The following is a 20329-nucleotide window of genomic DNA, read 5'->3' as shown; positions in this document are numbered from 1 at the left end:
TATGCTTGTGAATTCAGAAAGATAAATGTCATCTGGGGATAAAGTCAAACAATCTTTTTCCAAATACATTTACTATCAGTTAACTGTATCCACATAACTGGCATAGAAAAGTTGAAGTGCACCTTGACTTACTCGATGACAATATTTTTTCTGCATCTTCTTCCTCTGGTTAGTTTTCTTACACTTGATGATGTTCACGTTCTGTTTTTTTTCCTGAAGAAAGCCACTTTGTCTGTTGGCTTCCTGTGTCCAAAAATGCTAATTTGTTTTTCGTGTGCCAATTGAAGATAGACATTAGACATCTGTACATTCTAATTTATTGAGTGCTACTTTTCCTCATATACACAAACCTCAAGCATTGTCAGATGTCATGAGCTGTGAGTGAGCTGAGAGACTATGTTAACAGAATCTTCAGAGCATCTTAGGTATTTTGTCACATCTCCTTCAAGGAAGTATTGCCTGGGAAGATCAACAGCAGGTTGTTGATGCAAGGAGTCTGCCAAGGAGACTTTATGTGTAATGAAGGAAGGGCATGCAGGGATATGCAAACATTTCAGCAGAGTAAAAGAAAGAAAGTACAGGTTTGTTGGTAGGTGAACTAGAGAGAGATCTGCCTTCTAACTGCCTTAGCTAATTATTCCTGTGGAAAATACCTAGGAGTTGAATTTGATCAAAACCTGTTTTGAAATTCTGCTGCTCATTGATTTTGTCTGCTTGCTACTTGCTTAATTTGTTTTATAGCAGCTATTGTAAACACATGAAAAAGGTTTTCTTCATTATTCCGTATCTATACTGCCATACTAGTTCGGCTGAGTACTATGCTAGAGAAGGTAGCAGGCTTAAGACTTGAATGAAACTGAGTACTTTGTCTCAAAGAAAAGAAAAAAGCTATGTAATTCAGCCGAGTGAGATTCTTAATAACAAAACAGGGTTTCCAGTCCATTTATGAAAATAAGAGGCGAGTCTTTTGGACTTGAGCCCTTGAGAAAATCTTTGGTGAGTAGCCAGCTAATTATAAAAGCATCTGGTCTTCCTAGATACCTTATGTTCTACACCTGAGTGTCTAACTAAAAAGTTGACTCTGCTGAGTCAACAACTGGAAGAGTATGAAATGTGTAAGTAGAGATAAGCTTTTAATCATCAAGGGTTTGCAGTTCAGGGACCTCTTGAGACAGAGATGTGGTGTCGTTGTAGTTGAAAGACCTTGACATGTATTTATGGTATTAATTTATCTGGTTTCTTTGGAATCTGTGTAATGTCCTGTAACAGGGAATGCTACTGTTCAACTGTGTCTACCCTGAATAAGTATTGTTATATTGGATCTGCCACCTACATGTTCTCTCTTCACTTTCTTTAAGATACTTAATATACAGGGACCCTGTCATACTTTCCCTCAGGTATTTTCTCTCCCTATAGTTGTTCCCCTGTATGGAAGCCTGGCTTTTTGATCATCTCTACTACCTCTCAGTCTTGTGCCTCTGTAGAGTTCTGTACTCTGTACTGCCCAGGACTCCTCTTCTTGGACTGTTGCACTGTTGTATTTTAGCTCACTGAACATCAGGGAATACCAGGAAAGAATCTAAGTTCTCAGAAAGCTTCTGTGTTTTAGTCAGGGTCAGACTACACAGGCATATATTGACAGATGGGTCAGGTGTCAACAGAGCTCCTTTTGAAACTATGCTTTCCGTATGCAAGAGTAATGAAGACAGTAGTTTCTCCCTCTTGTAAAAGAGCCTACTGGAAAAGAGAGAAGGCTTAGTTCTAGGCTTTCTTCAGCCTAGAGTCTCTCCTCTTTCAGAAGACTTTTTAATTTTGCAAATCAATCTTCACACCTCTTGCTGAATTTGGAAATACTGTAGCAAAAAACCTACAATTCCTTAGACACAAAGAATAAACAAAAAAGAACACAGCTGCTATCTAATAGCTGGGCAGTTTTGCTAGGGAAAGACATCCTTGTGTTTTAGTCTTTTCTTTAGCCATGGCAGAGTTTTCTGTGTTAGGTGTGATTGTCAAAAAATTTCCAAGACAGGATAGTTTATATACACCCCTGTGCATATATATAGATAGAAATTAAACCAAGTTGCATTTAAAGGCTTGGGAGTCTGCTACTATTTTGTTATGGAACAGAAGTGAAAATACACAATTTGTCTGAATTTCTCTTAATACCTGTCACCCTGCCTCAAAAATTTAATTTTTTATAGTTATTTCAATCTTGAGTAAGCTGTCAAAATAAAAAAATCCCAGATTCAACCTTTTTGTTACTGTGGAACAGGTGAATTAAGCTCTTGGATGAAAACAGACATAGATACTGTGAACATGCGAAAAAAACATTACTTTTCAGTATAGCATATTAAGTTTCATGGGAATATAGCAGCTTGGACATGAATGATATGCTGAAGAATCAAAAGAGCTGTTTAAGAATGAGGTGCGTGTGTCCTGGTCATCTTGAAATCTACTGAAAATAAAAGAGTTTTATTTGCCATTTAGTAATATGTGTATATAAGACGTATACATCCAGAATACTTTATTGAAAGCATTAATGTTTGCCTATTCACAACCAAATTTTTTCTTTAGTAAAGTGCAAGTGCTGAATTTGTATTTTCCCTTTTGATTTTTAACATTTTCTGATACAACAGTTACCACAGTTACCACATTTTTCTCTTGAAGTTTCAGGAAGAATCTTTGGTGGATGACTCACTGCTTCAAGACGATGATGAAGAGGAAGAGGAGAATGAATCTCGTTCATGGAGAAGATGATTCAACTGATCAACAACAATGCTAGAACTGCACCTGTGTTGCATTAGTATTATCTAATGTACTTCTGCATCTTTGTATTAAAAGGGGTTTTGTGATGAAGTTGGATTCAGATATAGATTAAAAAACAGCTGGTCAGTTATACATTTTGAGAGATTGATGTTTGAGTTACATTTCAGTAAATGATTGCTAAAGACATCATACTAGGAACATATGCAATGTTTTTATTACATAGTTCTACAGAAAGTTACAGAATTCTTTGGGTTCTTTGTAATTTACTGAATTGGTCAAACACAAATGACCAAAAGTTGTTATAACATAGATAATTTTTGTTCTATTCCAGATACGGAATGAAAATTTGCATTTAAAATCTTTGTGAATGTTTTCAGAAATGAATAGATAACAGTACTAAACTGAAGTCTCTAAAGTTATGTATTCATAATATTGCATAGTAGTATGCTTAGGCTTTACTATGTACTAGCCTTTTGTTGGATTTGTGTACGTATTTTACCTATGGGTTTTAATGATAAAGTGTATGACTGCTTTGCATATAAGTCCTTATGACTTTAAGATGTTAAAAAAATAAAGAAATGGAATGGTCTTAAAAAAAAAAAAAAAGAAAAAGAAAAAAAAAAGCAATAACCAAAAAAGCTAAGGCAATGGTCCTTCATGATGAAAAAAAAAAAAAAAAAAAAAAAAGATAAAAGACCATTCCAAATGGCAACCCCCACCCCCTTGTTCACAAAAGGAGCTTGAATCACTATCACTTACACTGAAATAATACTGAATATATAAAACCAATCTCAATCGTGTTTTATCTACATTAACACATGGTGTACTCTGCATAATTATTTCTGAATGTTCTGAATTCAAAGTGGTGTGAGTCAAATCTTAAATAGAATAATACTCCAACAGTAAGGAATTTTTTAATATCTGCACTGAGCAACTCTAGAAGAAAGTTTGATGCCACAAAAATAACATGCAGTGCTGAAAAACAATTTAGAAAAATATGTGAGGAGAATCTGAATAGTTAGTAGGTAATATTCTAAAAATTTGAGTACACAACTACTGCATTTTTTTGTATTCTCATGTCTTAATGATTGCATTTGTTCATTTCAAAAGTAACACTTAGGAAATCCTAGGTTCACACTATAGCACATATTCACTATTCAACAATACATGAAGTGTTAGTTTACTCCACAGAAAATCTTCATTGGCTCTTTCTAGCAAGTCTTTCTGATACGTGAGGTCTGAAGTTGCATCTTAGGAAGAGGAACTGCCTACTCCTTTGCAGTAAAAGACCTCTCAGAAAGACTTGTTTTTACTTCCATTTAGTGGCATTTTGCTGGACTGGTTTCAAAAGGAAACTAATTTGTTAAGTATTAAAGTCTTGGGTGTGGGATTTTTTTTTTGTTTTTTTTGGTGTTGTTTTTTTTTTGTTGTTGTTGTTGTTTTGGTTTTTGTTTTTTTGTTGTTGTTGTTGTTCTGAAGGGAGTGTCTGGGTGTTGTTTTGATTTAATATTTTCTTTCCCCTCAATTAATTCATTAGTGAGTGCATCATAAAACCAGTCTTATTTATCAGATAGATGGAAATGAGCCTCTACTGCCATTCACTTAAGTGTTGGACTTGATGATCCTTGTGGGTCACTTCCCACTTGGAATATTCTGTGATTTTGTGATAGTACTTCAGTTAGTAGAATGTTTTCTTGTAGTCCATGTTTTTGTCTTTTGCTGGAGAAAGGGGGAGAATTAGTCTAAGTCATGTCCCTGTCTTCTTTTTTTCAATTCCAAAGTAGGAATGGAGGAAAGTAGTAGTAGCATTCTGTTGAGAAGAGCTCCAGCTATAGAATTTTTGTTTGTGCTTTTCAATTATTTGAAGGGATTTTAAGAACTGGATCCTGGTTTGGGATTTTTTTTGTTGAGCTTTTGGTTTGGTTTGGGTTTTCCCTCTGTCCTGATGTGTATGCATATCCTGTTGCAAAAAACATGCACTTAAATTTTTGTACAGTCCTAGTTTCACATTGAAATGTCACAATTGACTGCCATGCTTGTTACACTAAGTTCTAAATTTTGCCATAAGGAATTGTATTTGGGAAATGGATTTCCTTTTACTCCGAATTTCAGGCAAAATAAAATATTTTAAGAACCTTTTTATCCAGTGCTCTGAATGAGCTGTTCTAATTGGTTCCAAATTGACAGTCCATGAGGTGGAGATTTTTTGTGTCTTGTCTTACAGAACAGGTACAGCCCAGGAAAACACTGTCCATGCTCTATAAAAGTGTGTGGCATCATTTGCTGCTGCTCAAACTGCCATTTCACTGCATTCACTCAACACAAGCTAACGGCAACTATAGGTGTAGTTTTTTACGTGCATGCTTCTTAAAAATCATCTGAAATTGCTGTATCATATAATTCGCAAACTTGGGTTCCAAATTTGCCTGCTTGCTTTGAATTCAGCCTGGTAATGCATCCATCCAGGGTTCATTTCATTGAAGCTTTGCACCCTGCTCTACTGGAAAGTGGAGGAAACCTTTAAAATTCTTTTCGTCACCTTCCTTCTGCAAACTTCCTGCTGGTGTGTATTTTGTTCCCTGCTGTTACCTTGTGACATTCTGAATGGTTGAGAAACATCTGGATCAGAATGGCTTGGTTTATTCTCACTTTAAAACCAACCCCAGTCAAAACCAATCTTGTTGGTTGTAGGTCATTCAACATGAGAAAACAGTGCCCCAGTTGCAGTCTGAATGGATTCTATATGGATTTCTGTCATTATCAGATTATTTTCTTGGTTTGATTTTTTTGTTGGCTTGCTCTGTCTTCATTATTTAGCTCTGCTCTCCCCTCCATCATTTTGCTACCACCTTAGCCAACGCTTGCCACTACAGTCAGATCCTTATTAACATAGCTTGCAGTGAAATCTTTTGTCACCTGAAGCAGCATCCTTATTTCAATCAACAAGCCAAACATCCTGCTGGCTTGGTTTTCCTCAAGAAAACTTCAAAATTTTCATGGAATAAAAGGTAACATTTAAGAAGGTATTTTATTTTCCAATTGGATGCTAAAGGGCTTGAGTAAGACGTGAGCTGACATGCTCAATGGCAATATTGTTTAAAGCTACATTTGGTTGAACTACAAAGCATTTGAAGTAAAGAGAATCAGTAATTCAGACTATATTACAATCTCTACAAAACAGTAAATTAACAAGACTCTCTTTGAAGCAATGCTTATGGCCAGTACTGCTTCATATTTTTCCTCTTGAGAACCTCTCTCACGCACTACAGTTGTGCAAATGCACAAAGTAATGTAAAGGGGTAGAGACCTTCAGTGAAACGCTTCATTTACTCTAATTCAACTTTGATTTCTTTATGTTGTAACTAATGAAGATATAGTCAGATTTAATCCTGTATTTTATTGCAACTGGGACAGTAAGTTAAAATGAAAAAATTAAGATTAGAGCAACTGGAACAAATAGGAGAAATTTGAGGGGTTTTTGGGAAAACAAGTGAAATTTGAAAAAGTTTAGTGTTCTTCATTGTGCTGTTCCGAAAGGAGCTTATCTTACTGTGTTGATGTTATAGCAGTTGGTTACTTTTAAATGAACCTGTTAAGTCAGACAAAGTAGAAGTTTTTGATAAAGATAAAAAAAAAAAATCATCTTTCTCAAATGAGCCGATATAGCTGTAAACTTGGGGAAGATGAACCTTTAGTTTTTGTGGACTCTCTAAAAGAGATTAGTATAGACCTTTATGAATGCACTAGTGTGCTTGTTACACAGGTACCTAAATACTATAGTCTTATAATGATTTTTTATTTAATATACCTCTTCATGTTTTATTCTGAACCATGTTTTAACTCTGAGAACATCAAAAATACTTTGGTGATTTCAGTCTTTATTTGAATTCTCTTGAGATCTAATGGGAACTCTAATGAGAAGGATTTCAAGAACATACCACCTACACCACCCATACTATCTGTTTTTCCTAAGAGATAATTATTTTTAAAAACCTTCTATATGTGTCAATACTAAAATTTACCTGAATGATTGTATTTTATTCTTGGTTCGAGTGAAGATTAACATTTTTTTCTTCTTCTTGCAGTAAGCTTGTGACCAGTTGATGCCTTTGAAAATCATCTCATCTGACCCTGTGGTATATTGTAGAAATTTTGATGTAATAGTTTAAATTCTTGGATTCCAAGATCCTTCCTGCTTTGTTAGCAGAACAGACTAATACAGTTTCTCACCTCTATCTGCCAAAGACTGGAATATCATATTTAGCAAATCTGTCTGGTCTAGTTGGTGAACTGGATTTTAGTATTTCCCTATCAGAAAATGGAAGAAAAAAGTTTGAGACATACACTCTTCAAAATTCGTTTTTGTGGAAGACATCTATGGTAGACCTGTTTGTTTTGTTTTGACCTCTTCAATGCAGAAAGGGTAGAATAGTCTTTTTACTTTTAGACTATTTTATTTTTCTGCGTTGCAGATGCTCATAAAAATTTTCATAGTAATTTGATGGGTAAAAATTTTCTTCTGAAAATCAGGTCTTATAATACCATCTAGCATATACTGTTTTATTTGCAAAGAGGAGAAAAGTAATTGTGTTAAGAGTTCCTCCTGACAAGCTGTGAAGATTATTGGAAATTAGAAATGTTTACAGACTGCAAAGCTTCAACAATGCAGATGTTCTTTTCCCAGTTGCTGAAGAATGACTTCTGTTTCTTAAACCTAGTGTTCTTTTTAAATGCAAAAGGGGAAGAAACACTATCTTCTCAAAAACCTTTTTGTGATAGTCTGCAGACAGACAGGATATGTCCCAGCTCTAAGGCATATGAACTCTTCCCTAACCAATAATTTGCTCTCTAGGGAAATGACAAAAGTTTCTTAGGTTTTAAGTATCATAATTTATTCTTTATCTTGCACAAAATTTTGTGCAATAAAGACATTTGAGCCAAAGAGAAAAAAAAGACTTCACGAAAATGTGTTGATGATCTATGCATATGAAAATCTATATCCTTTTGCTAAAGTAAGGTGTGTGTTGCTAATGCATGTATAGTGTAGCTGAGATCTGCTGAAGCACAGAAATGCCTTTAGGGTAAAACCCCCCCATTTTTACAGAGCTTCCCAGTTTTGCAGAGCTCTGCTGTATAAAAGCAAAGAGAAGTGTCCTTTCCATTGAAGTACCTTGTTTTAACATGATGAAATGTTCTTCCTTTCATTTGCAAACTGTCCTTTCTCTGCTTAAAAAAAAAAAAAAAGAAACAAACAGAAAAAACAAACAACCCCCCCCAAAAAAAACCCAACAAACAAACAAAGAAAACCCACCCAACACACTTCTGATTTCGTGTGTGGTTGTTTTTTTGGTTTGGTTTTTTTTCTTTCTCTCTTGAGATAAAGCCTTGTATTTTCTCTTTCGGCTGCTAGAGGGCACTATGGCTACACAAGTGAAGCACAAAAGCTAGGAAGTGCTCCCATTTTAAGACTTAAGTGATATTTTTCCTGTTTCAGTTCTCATGCTAATATTTGCATTTCTTGCAAAAACCTGTATACATCTCTACTATGTCAGCAGAAATTCTGTTTGTGTGAACTGAAACAAAGTATCTCTCTGGATTTAGGTACCAATGATAAAACATGACTCCAGGTGTTTAAATCTGAATAAAACAGAAGAATGTTTCTGTGTTGCAAGAGGCATGTATCTGTTGCCTTTTCTGCTCTGGGAATTGAATTAGGTTTGATAGATAACACTTGAACTTACAGAAAACTTTGGGTGGCTTCCTCCGGTTAGTCAAAGCTTTTATAAGAATCTTTTAAAAATGTGTTTGTGCTCTGGAATAGGGAAAGCTAGAACTTATTGCTGGAAAGTGGAGGTGGACAGAAATGGCACACAGCATTGCGTTTTCGTATAAACAACAAAAGAAATCACCAGCCTAACATAGTTTGAATAAATTTCGCCACTGCAGCTGGTTATATTTGATTTATGGTAGACTCATCTTAAATACATCAAATAATTACTACTGTAGCTCCACCAACTGGTGCACTGCAATTACACAAAACAATTTTTCAGCTATGATGTGGAATACTTGTTCATCCTTGTACACCCATTCGTTGTCTCTTACTGTCTTGCCTGGGTGCACCAGGAAGCTGCTGCTAGCCCATGCATTGGAACACAGAGTGCGGTTGAGCAATTGGAACTGTGAGAGTGCAATGCCCATGCACACAAATCATATATAGGCAGACACCATGCAGGACATGCATGTGGCTCATTTTGTGTTTTCTGTTCCTTTTCAGTCATTGGTGCAATGTCAAAAAGTGCTGAGGCACCACAGATTTTGTTACACTCATCCTAACTCAAAAAATCAGCTATGTGAAGATTATTATATGCTCTCTTTTTTTCTTGAAGGGGACTGCTGTATCAGCACCTGTGGATAAGCATCACAAAATGCTGCAAGACTTCCAAGGAGTCAGTATATTTGAATTCAGCTAAAGATGGAAAACATACTTATCAGAAGTGATTGTGAGAAGAGGAATTCTGGTTGTAAAAATTGCTTGGTTTTTTTAATAGTGATTATTTCTTTGCATTCAGATCTGATGGATTATTAACATTTATCCACTGCTGCTCTCAGAAAGGTATTAGGTAATGCTTAAAATGATACATTCCCTGTGTGATATTTCTACACGTTAAATAGGAAATCAAAGAGTATTTTAATACAGTTTTTAATTCTATTTTTCCATCTACTTTCTCTGTGGTAATACTTTACCTTAGAAAACAGAGAAGAGTGTTTGGATACTATTTATTTATTTGCACTGTTGCACATCTTCAGCTTTTTCATTGGTGTTGTTTTCAAAACTCTCCTATTGGTTGTACCATTCTTCATGTATTAGGCAAAAAAAAAAAGTTGTGTAAGGTTAAGTAAAATTAGAATTTTTATCAAGAACACAAAAATAGAGATATCCAGTAAGCAGCAAGTGAGCAGGCTTAGAAAACTTTCCTGAAGCATAGAATTTTGTATAGATGTTCAGAAAGGTGGACTTTCTATACTCAAGTAATTGAAATCTTGACCATCTTTCAAACAAATTCTCATACTGAAGGCAAATGTTACCTTCCTTGTACTCGAAAACTTTGGTTACATGCATTGTTCTCGTAGTGAAATGTACCTGGATATGGAATCATAACTGCTTTTGAACACATTTTAAATGGGTTGATCTTTCTATAGAAAGATGAAAAATCTGATTTTGCAGGCAATCCAAGAGTACGTATTCAGTATCTGTGGGGGAATCTGCTTTTAAAATACTAAATCAATAATCGGTGAATATTTATTTCCAGTATTCAGAAACTTGGACTCTGGTGGTCCTACAGGCTGCTTCCGTTGGATTTTTTTTTAATTGGTTTTGTTGGTGGTTTTGTTTGTTTGTTCATTTTTTGTTGTTTGGTTTGGTTTCGGATTGGGGGAGGGGTGTTTGTGGTTTTGTTTGGGTTTTTTTCCCAGTTTTCCAGTTTCATCATTTACTTTGCAAAACTACCTCTTCTTGTTCAGGATTTGTAATTCTTTGTTCCCAGAAGCGGCATCCTGTGTATTGTGTATTTAGATGTATTAATGTGATGTAGCCAAATTTATCTGTGAGAGTATTCTGTTACTGAAAAATGTGAAATTAAAGAGCAAAAAGCAATAGCTGTAGCCTTTATGCTGGGATGAGCAAAGTGCTGGTCAGCAGACTTACTGCCTGACCTGAATTACAAAATAAATTTTCTATTAGAAGTAATGTAAGGATATTGGCTGTACAACAGAATGATATAGAACACTTTTTGCTGTCAATATATAATGAAAAATTAAGGAATGTAAGTCATATTAGACCTTGTTAAGTTTCAATAGTTAGCTCTCTCTGTATGTGCAATTTTGTATTTGTGAATTACAACAATATTGTTTGCATGTCTTGACTAAATTTATGTTCTAATAACTTTGAATATTAAAATAATTTAAAATATATTTATTTATTCAGTTTATGTGTTGAACTGTCTCCAAGTATCATTTCAAGTGAATTTAAAGTAAGTACTATTTCTTTTCCATCCTTGTTTTTGCAATCCTTTACTAAAAATACTGAGGTCTTTGCTCTTTACTGGCTCTTCTCTGCAAATCTACTATATATTGATTTTTTGAAGACAGTTTACCAGGAAAACACAGAATAAATCGAGAATAAGTTACAGAAATTGGAATCTGAAGTAACTAAAAGATTAACCAAGAGAATTCAGTTCAATACCATTTTTAAGATGGCAGTATATCATGCTACAATACTATCTGTAGATAAGCTTTTGTTAAACTTTTAAAGTAATTTGAGTAAGTAATTACTAGGGTGTTAGTAGTCTAAGGCAAGATTGATGGCACCTTGATTGGCTGTAGCAGTTACTAAAGTTCACATTTTATGACCTCCTTAAAAATATTAATTTAGAAGCTTATGAATTACTCTCTGGAGTCACCCTGAATTAACAAATACTGAGCTAGTTTTTAGCATTTGAATCTTTCTGTGAAATAATTTCTGCCCACTGTTGAACTTTATGATATTTTTCAAGAATTCATTTTCTAGATAAAGCAGCATTAACTCTTTGATGGCCAGGACTAAGTTGTGAAAAATGTTCTCATAAATAGTCTTGTTCTGTGACAGCATCAGAGAGGGCCCTGTCTGGTCACTTCTGCCCATCCTCTGTCCTTGACACAGCAGATATTTGAGTGATAATGTAGTAATTGAGGAACTGGGATGTGTTTTAAAAATGGAGTAGTACAAATGAATTACCTTCCTAGTCTACCAGATGATTGAAGTGATGTTACTGGTGGGGGATGCTGGGACAGGAGTGAGGAGGGGAGATCAGTAGACCTCTACATCCCATGATTCTGTTCCAAACCATGCTATATTCACTGAAAAAACCCCACACCACTGTGTTCTTGGTTGCATGTGTTTGGCTTCAAGTCTTGGTTTGTCTCTTCTCTTCCCCTGATTTACAGGAGCTAGGACAAAACATTTAATAAAACCTTTAGTGAGCAGAGTGTGGAAGCTGAAATGCTTCCACAGATCAGAAGAGTATTTGAAAACAGAAGCCTTGCACTTTGCACAGGGCTCAGGACAAGTGTAGAACATGCTGTGCTTCAGCCATGACCCACTAAATTGAAAGCTGCATGGCCCTGCATTTGAGCTGACTCTCTGGACCCATTTGCATTCTTAATAGCCTCACAAATAGGGACTTTGCTGTAGGATCTCTGACTCCTTATGACATACCCTTAGTGGTTCTGATGGGGGGAAGTCGGTCTCAGCTCAGTCAAAGATCACCTCCAAAAGAGGTGAGAAACCTTGAAACATTTTTGTCTTTCAGGGCCTTCATTTAGCTTATTGTGAGCGTGCTAGCTTTGTGTCAAAGGCTGCGTGACTCGTGTTAGTGCAGTGCTAATGCAGCAGCAGCAGGGTTTCCTCCTCTACTCACCATTGTGCAGCAGAGCCACTGTGCTTGCACTTGCACTTTCTAGGAGAACTCAGCTTTGCCAGTGGGGTGAAGCAACCCTTAGGCTAGGCTGGAGCAGGAAGAGATCATTTTCTGTAATGGATCTGTGTAGAAAAGCCAAACCATTGGCAGGGAACAAAGGCAATTCTGATAACATTTAGGGACCTTAGGGAACCCAGCAGGTGGGAAGAAAACAAAGTAAGTGTAGGGATGTACCATGCACTGTAGGACTTGAAATTAGGTTAGACGGTAGAAAGGCTAGCTTTGTTTAAATTTGTGTGTTGGTGAAATAAGCTACCAATATTAAAATTCTAGAAGGGGAGGCTGAGGCAGATGGAAGCTGAGGTTTCAAGTTCTTGGCCAATTGTTTATATTCAGGTTTCCTTTCCTGCAGTCTTACCTCTCTCTGCCATGCCTATGGGTAGCGTAGTTTGTTGCAGACAAACCAAGCATGTATTTCCCATGTATTGGGAAATACTGCTAAATCCAGAGAATACTGATTCCTGCTAAATCAGGAAATAGTGACTCTGCCTAGTACTTCCACAGAGGCTTCCATCTGGAACTTTAGAGTATCATCGAAGCTACCTAGAAGTAAAGAGAAGCTTTACTTTAGTGATTACTTCTGCATAGCTTAGTGATTGCAGAATTTAGTGTTCCTTGTTTTAAGTCCCTGTGGAGTATGTTGTGTCAACAGTCAGTTACTCTTTTGAAAGACTACTTTTTCAATCAATGAGTGTTTGTGTGTTCAAACCTGTTATCCAAGTTAGACAGGATAACATCAACAAGTCAGGTAATGGAACTTTCCTGTTTTTTAAGCTGTTTAAACTGTAGCCTGAGTGAACAAATTAGGAAGCAGTTATATGACCAACTTAATGGACAGATCATAATATCAGATGGGAGACTGCATGCTGTTGAGTTATTGTCATGGAACAAGAGAATCCTCTTTCATTATCATGGCAGAGTAAGATGAAAAGTACTGACCTAAACTCTTATGGTTACATTTACAGGAGGATGTGTCAATTAAACCTTCAAAGCGGACAGTTTTGCAGTGCAAAGAATTTGAGTACCCTAACTGCTTTCAGATATCTCTCTAGCTGCACAAAGAATCAATGGTCTTGTCATGACAGTCTTTCTCTGAACTGATTTGTAACTGTTCTGAACCTTAAAAGTGTTAGGAGCCATCTCTAGTACTTTCTTAGCTGAGAGAGGTTGTGTATGTTTTGATGTCTGCTTTCTAAAATCAGATCATCAAAACCGTTCAAAATGAAAATATTTATATGAAAGGAAAGGTAGACTATAATCTTCAGTCTTTATCGGAATCCAAAAATCATTATAAAAGTATTTATCTACTTTTATTTCCTTGGATCCACATGCAAATCTCTAAAATAGTCCCAAATACCATATATACTGTTACTTGCAAAAATACACGTAGGCTTTTGATGAAGTCAGCATTTTGTTGGTTTTCCTCCAAATGTCTGAAAAAAGAATGAGTGTCTTCTCTAATCACTCTATTTAGTATTGGTTAGTGGTTATGGGAACAATGTGTTAGGAACCCTCTGCGTGAATTTTAAGTGGTATTTTAGATTGATGTGGGTATCCTAGGACCTTCTGAATTTTTCTTCTACCCCAACAACCAAATGAATGGTGAGAAATAGCCCATGAATGTACTTGCAGCACCAACTTCTGCCTGTAGCAACTTGCCTAAAGATCTTGGTGGTAGACTGGTGGTGGCTTCCAAATAACTTCAAAATAACTTCATGTTATGCAGTAATGCTTGGTTTAGTTGCTGCATATCCAGCACTATCACATTTCAGCATGTCTTCATAGCTTTTGCTTTTAGTAGAACTCACTAGAGACAGAGGTTATTTCAGTGTCTTGTTCCCCATCGGAATGCTGGTACTCAGCCTCCTGGTCTACATAAATACATAAATTAAACATGGCTGGGACCGTTCTCTGATGCTGAGGCCAACTGGCATGGAACAAGTCTCACACACACTGTTAGGCTTCAAAACTGGACAACCATATCCACATTCTCCGCTGGAAATGGTCTGTCTTGGGATAGTTCATCTGGGTCTCTGAGGTGCTATGGCCTAACAATGTAATAGTTGTATTTACTACAAAAATAGCTGTATACTGTATTGGAACAGTAGGGTTCCAGTGCCTATGATGTATGCTGGACCTGTTTGTTTCACTAGTTCAGATGTGTCTGAGTTGTCAAGCTTAGTACAACAGTAGGTAATATGATTTCTACTGGTAGATGAAGGGACCTTAAAGAAAATCTGTTCTTTTCAAAAGCAGTGACAATTGTCAACAATGTTCTGCAAGGAATCCATCCTGTCTAAAGATAAATGTCACTAACTGAAAGAGGGAGTGGGTACTAAAAATATAAAAATCCTAGTACTTTAACTAATCGGCAAATAAATGGCAATTAACAATTAAAATTTTGTAGACTATAGTAACTACTGGATTTAATGAAAGGTATAAAAGACATGGCGGTCTTGTGAGATACAGAGTTAGAAGAAACCTTGTTAAAGAAAATTAATAGTAATCTTCAAGCTGAAATTCACGTAGGCAATTTTATTCAAACTTTCCTATCATTAGTAAGGTCTGGAGGTCTCTTGAACAACTCTGAGTAGTACCAACAGTCTTGAAAATTAACCTAGCAATAACACAGTGGTCTAATCGAACGTGAAGCTGCGATACTTTTCTGGTGTGCCTTCCTCTAGAATTTCAGTTTCCTATAAACTGGCAAAGGGAGAGCTCTACACAGATAATTCATCCTTTAGCCCTTCATGTGTAAGTATGCTTTTAACACAATATATCACCTTAAGTATTATACCTTCTGCAGTAGGATAGAATTCTCTGACCAGATAATTTCTGCTGCCAAATTACTTGCAAGTACATTGTGAAAATATTTTCTATGTCTATGCGTGTATTTCATCAGCCATTCTCCCATCTGTCAAAGTAGATTGAATGATTTAATTGCCTAATCAGCTTTCCAAGTCTCCATGCAAGCACAAAAACATCACAGTGAGTTGTAGAGTTACAAGGTTGGTGTATAAGCAATTATTAGAGATACCTATTAGAGTTTTCCCAAGTTCCTTGTTGTAGTAGGCAAGAAGCATGTTGGATTTAGCTAGATTATAAGTATGGTTATTTACTAGCAGAAGCTGATGTTTTTCTCTCCTCTGTTTTTACATTTGAGAATAAAATACAATTTATATTCTAGGCATCATCTTGTGGAAGTTCTAAATCACTTCATGAGGCTTTCAGCCTGGGTTATGTCATTTATCCATCAGCACTCAGTCCATTTAATCCAGACCTCTCAGCTGTACAGACCTAGCTCCTGTTGTGAGTGATCGGCCTGCTTGAGTGCTCCCAGCTTCTCCTGTCACATCACATTTGCATAAAAGAGGACGGATAACCAAATTTGAGCACACAAATGAAAATGCTAAGCGCTGAACCTGTCACAGTTGTTGTTCAACTAATTGTGAAAAATTTGATTTGCTGGCTTTTCACTGTTTATCATGTGGACCCCCTTCTCAAATTTGCCTTGGCTTCTGCTTCTGTACGTGTAGCTTTTAAACTCTCTACACAAGCAGCCCACCCTGGGGATTACTTACCTCTCCTACCAGCTTTTAATGTTGGCTCATCTACTTGACTAAATTAGGCCACCATGGCAAACAAACACATAATTAAAAACCTGGGAAAGACAACTGCAGTTGCACTTCTTAAATTGATTTTGCAGTCTGTTACTGGTATATGCCTTTGCATTTTGCCATTTTTATCTTGTCCTTCTGTAAACCTGGAAAATGTCTTTGGTTTTGCTTATATATAGGAGGGAGATACATTATATCAAAATGAAAGCTAATATTTTCTCCTGAAATGGAAATAGTAGATAAAAACACATTCTTATTTCTGGATATTTTGTGGCATCTTACTACAGAGGTGCTGTATTCATTTGAAATTAAGACCCATTTTTGAACTGGCATTGAAAGATCATGGATGAAGTATTGTTCAAATTATTGTGATTTTTCAGAATTCTGGAGTTTGACTTTGCTTTCCAAATTTACCTACAATTGCTGTTGTATTTCTAATTCAGAATACTTTATCTTTACTTAGCTGTAAACACTTCTTATGATTAATATCAAGAAATCAACAATTAAAACAGTTGAATATCATGTTGCTTTTTGTGAGGGGAGAGGAGGTTCAGCCAAATATTTATCTATTAAAAACAATAGAATCATCTACACATCCAAATCATCTGTCCCTTTGGTATTGTTATTGGTTGGTTATACTCTGAATGCCCATAGCTGTCATCATTTAAGAGGGTAGATTATAACATGGGCATAGTGAATATAAATCTATCAAGACCATTGAAGGCTTCTACAAACAACTTGATAAGAAAAATTGGTATTTAGATATATAACAAAAATCTATATTTTTCTAGGAGTTCTAAAATATCAAAATAATTGTTTTCAAATGGAAAAAATATTCATCAGTAGCCATGACTGACATATTGAAAAAAAAATTGGAGTTATTTTTTTTTTAAATCCTTTTTAATTTCATTTTACTGTGTCTGTGAAGGGGTAGAAGTCTCTAAAATGACTTTTATATCAGGTGAAGTTCACTGAAAACAGTTGTAGTAATAGGATGTAATCTGTTTTGTAAACTGATCAAGGATGTATCTTGAATCTGTAGGATATTTTCATCTGTTTCTCTGGTAAGTTTGTACCAAAAAAACCCCAAAAACGGACAAAAACCAACCAAACACCCCCTCTCCTCCATATTTTCTTTTCATTTATGTAATTTATAGCCTAAACTGACTTTCAGGTTATTTGTAGTTAGGTGTCCTTTGTTTTAAATGGCTTTTCTCCCTTCATGATGTTTACTTCCTTGATTATGTTCGTCAAGAGCTGTCATATTGTAGCAGCCTTCATTTCACAAGGCTAAATGGACTGAACTCTTAAAGGCCTTTGACAAAGCCTGGTATATTTAACTGCAGCAATATCAGATTGTATCATTCACAAATCAGTGTGTTGGAAAACACTGTCCTTCTCATTTTTGAGAATGAATTCTACTGTAATTAAAAATGCACCTGGAGAAATAACTTGGGCTGTAGTCTGTGCTCCTACATTTGGCTTGTGATCTCTAGAATACTATCAGTTTCTTCTTTCTTATCCTTCCTTCACATCATACTACTTTATCTCCTTCCTCATTAACAGCTTTTTAAAGTTGACCTCGTTTCCTGCCCTCTTTCTCAAGTTTACCAGTGAGTTACACTGAGCACATAAATCATATTTGCAAAATAAAATGTTTGGAAAAGAGGGATACAGATGTTTGGAAGAGACTAATCATTAGCATATCAAGCCCACAGCATCAAACAGAAGCAGCAAAAATTCAAGAAATTAAGTTAATTAAGAAAAACTTCATTCTGTACTTGAAAAACTGCAACTGTGCTGCCAATTGGTTTGATTCTGAAAATCAATGAAGTAGCAGCTCCTGGTCCAGAACAAAATGATCACTTGCAAATTTCCAGAATGTTGTCACATCTTTTAAGTTACTCTGAGTAACCTTCAACAAGATGTTTCAGAGTGAATCTAATAATCCCTCCCAGCTTCTCCCATTTACAAAATACATCTCAATAGCTGAAATATCCCAAGATATTTTTGTGACCAAAGAGGCAGAAGATTTTTCTACTCAAGGAAATAGGTAGTGTTTTCAAAATCAATTACTTCCATACAAAGAGAAGGATAAAAATTTTGTTACCCTGTTCTTCAGCAGCAGGGCTCATGTTTATTGCTAAACTGTTACCTCATCTTACCTTGCAATGATTTAATCTGAACATCCCATAGATACGTTAAAACGAGTAGAACTGAATTAAGTATCTGGGCTTGTATGCCATATTGGTCTTAGAAAAAACTGTGCTTACGGATAAGACTATTTTCTCAGATTTTAACCAGAAAACAATACAAAATAATGTCTTGCTTTGGTTCTGACTTCTTGAAGCATGGATATTTTATTGTTAAATCCTGGAATTTTTGCATTCATTAAAAAAGTAATCTTTATCCCTTGTTTTACCTCCTTTGCATTTGTCTGAACTTAGTTGTGTGTATTGTTATATTTATTCTGAAGTAGTGTGAGAAACAGAGAATGGAAGGGAGCAAATTAAACAGCTAGAAAACAAAATATCAGGTCTAAGAGTGAATTTTCAGGTCAAAAAACCTGTGACAGTAGGGCTTAAAGGCAGTGTCTAAAAAGGGAAGTTAAGTTCTGAACTTTCTTCATTAAGTTAATCTGTCTCCTAAGTAAATGGGAATATGCAGGTCTCCAAACTTAGTTCTTGATGTAAAAGTCCAATCTATAATTTCAGAAACTAATTTGCAGAATGTCTTTAAAAGTTCTATATCCTTCAATATCCTTATCCATAAAATGCTTTGCTAGGCAAGTAGGAGAAACATGAAAGAGTGAGGGCAATAAATGCGTTTAAAATTTTGAACAAGTACTTGTGAAAAATGTTTTGCCATATTCCTTCAGCTGTAATAAAATGTGCACTTTCCATTTATTCTTCTACAGATATCTATTGATGTTTGATTAAAAACAGTCTCCCCTGCTTCTGTAAGTACCTTCATGTAATTGATGGAGATTTTCTCATTTTCCCAGGTCTGCTTGGGTAAATAAAGGTTTTTCCTTACCTCAGTCTCTTAGGTTGGATGTTTAGAAGAAACAAACTTCCATTAACTTGCATTTTGTTTTGCTTTAGATTCAAGTAACTTCATCAGCATGTAGGAGAGACAACTGCTCCATCTTTCCCTGTATATTTTATTATACAAGGATGACCTCCTTCCCATGAGCTTAGCTCTTGACTATAGCTAAATGCGAAAGAATAAGTACACACAGATATGATTAGCAGGTTACACATACACATTTCTGTGGTCTGGGATACGTATAAGTAAAGACATATATTAAATTGCTTGTTCGTTTTACATAAAAAAGTAAACTTATTTACCCTATGGGTAAAATGTGTGTTGACCTACTGCATTGCAGTATAAGCATGAACAAGGTTACTTTTCCCCCCTTTCTGCTAAATAATAAGGCAACTCATGCTGAGGGTGCACTTAAACTAGACCTATAACTCTTGGAAATTCATAGATCGTAAGGCCAAATGGGACCATTATGATCATCTTGCCTGACCTCCTCTATAGCACAAGCCATAGGGTTTCGACAACATAACAGTATTTGTAATTTCATATCCATTAGAGTGCTATTTATAGGATATATATTGTATTGAAATGGCAGAATATTCATTGCTGTGAAATTCTTCTGGATAATTTTACTGCCGTAGTGTTATCTACAGGGTTCTCTGTTGGTACATATTAATAACAAAAAAAAATCATACAAAATTTTAAGCAATTTGCTAAAAATGTGACCTCATCCAATAAGTGAATTGCTTGATACAACAGCTACAAACCCGTATATTTAATGTAAAAGCAAAGATGAAATAAAAGAATCCAAACCATTATTAATTGCCACGTATTGTAGAATCTGAAGTCTAATTAAGAAAAGAAAAATAATGACCTACTGGTCCATTGCACCAAGTGGAGTATTTTAGCAAAAATAGAGAAAATTAAGCCTAAATCTGTATATTTTTCACAAGGACTGTCTTGTCTTGTGTTGAAGGTCTTTTTTCTTTGGATTGATATCAAGAACTATGGTGCATAATTTTCATTTTCATGGAACCTCTTCTGTAAAATGTCTGTTACAAATGAAATCTGATTTTAAATGGTGAGTAGGGCAGAAGTAGGCACTGAACTGTTACACATGTAAAGCAAACTAAACTAAATTCCCTGCCTTGCTTTGTAAAACTATTATTTTTAGCTCTCGGTTTCATTTCCTATCTATCTGAAAAATGAGAAAATGTTTTCTGCCTTTTCTGTAGGAGTCAGTTAGGAAATGTACTACACTGAGCAGTCCTAGAGGTCCTCAGTAAACCAAACCAGCTTCATTGCTCAAATATTTGAAGCAGACAATAAGCTTTATTTTTAAAGATAAGAATCCAGATATCACCTAGACTTGTATTTGCCTCTGGG

At 35.6% G+C, this 20329-nt stretch overlaps 1 protein-coding gene across 4 annotated transcripts in view; it reads left to right on the top strand.

Moving 5' to 3' along the window:
- RBM26 (RNA binding motif protein 26) overlaps positions 1 to 3488 on the top strand; it is a 49363-nt gene extending 45875 nt beyond the window's left edge. For all 4 annotated transcript variants that reach the window (XM_088159809.1, XM_014870989.2, XM_014870990.2 and 1 more), the window contains one exon: positions 2668 to 3488. In XM_088159809.1, the coding sequence (XP_088015935.1) occupies positions 2668 to 2757 (90 nt within the window). In that variant the 3' untranslated portion in view covers positions 2758 to 3488. The remainder of the gene's footprint in view (positions 1 to 2667) is intronic.
- Positions 3489 to 20329: the final 16841 nt, after the last annotated feature.

Source organism: Sturnus vulgaris, chromosome 2 (assembly GCF_052056855.1).
Source record: "Sturnus vulgaris isolate bStuVul1 chromosome 2, bStuVul1.hap1, whole genome shotgun sequence".
NCBI lineage: Eukaryota > Metazoa > Chordata > Aves > Passeriformes > Sturnidae > Sturnus > Sturnus vulgaris.
This window is presented reverse-complemented; position numbering and strand designations above follow the sequence as displayed.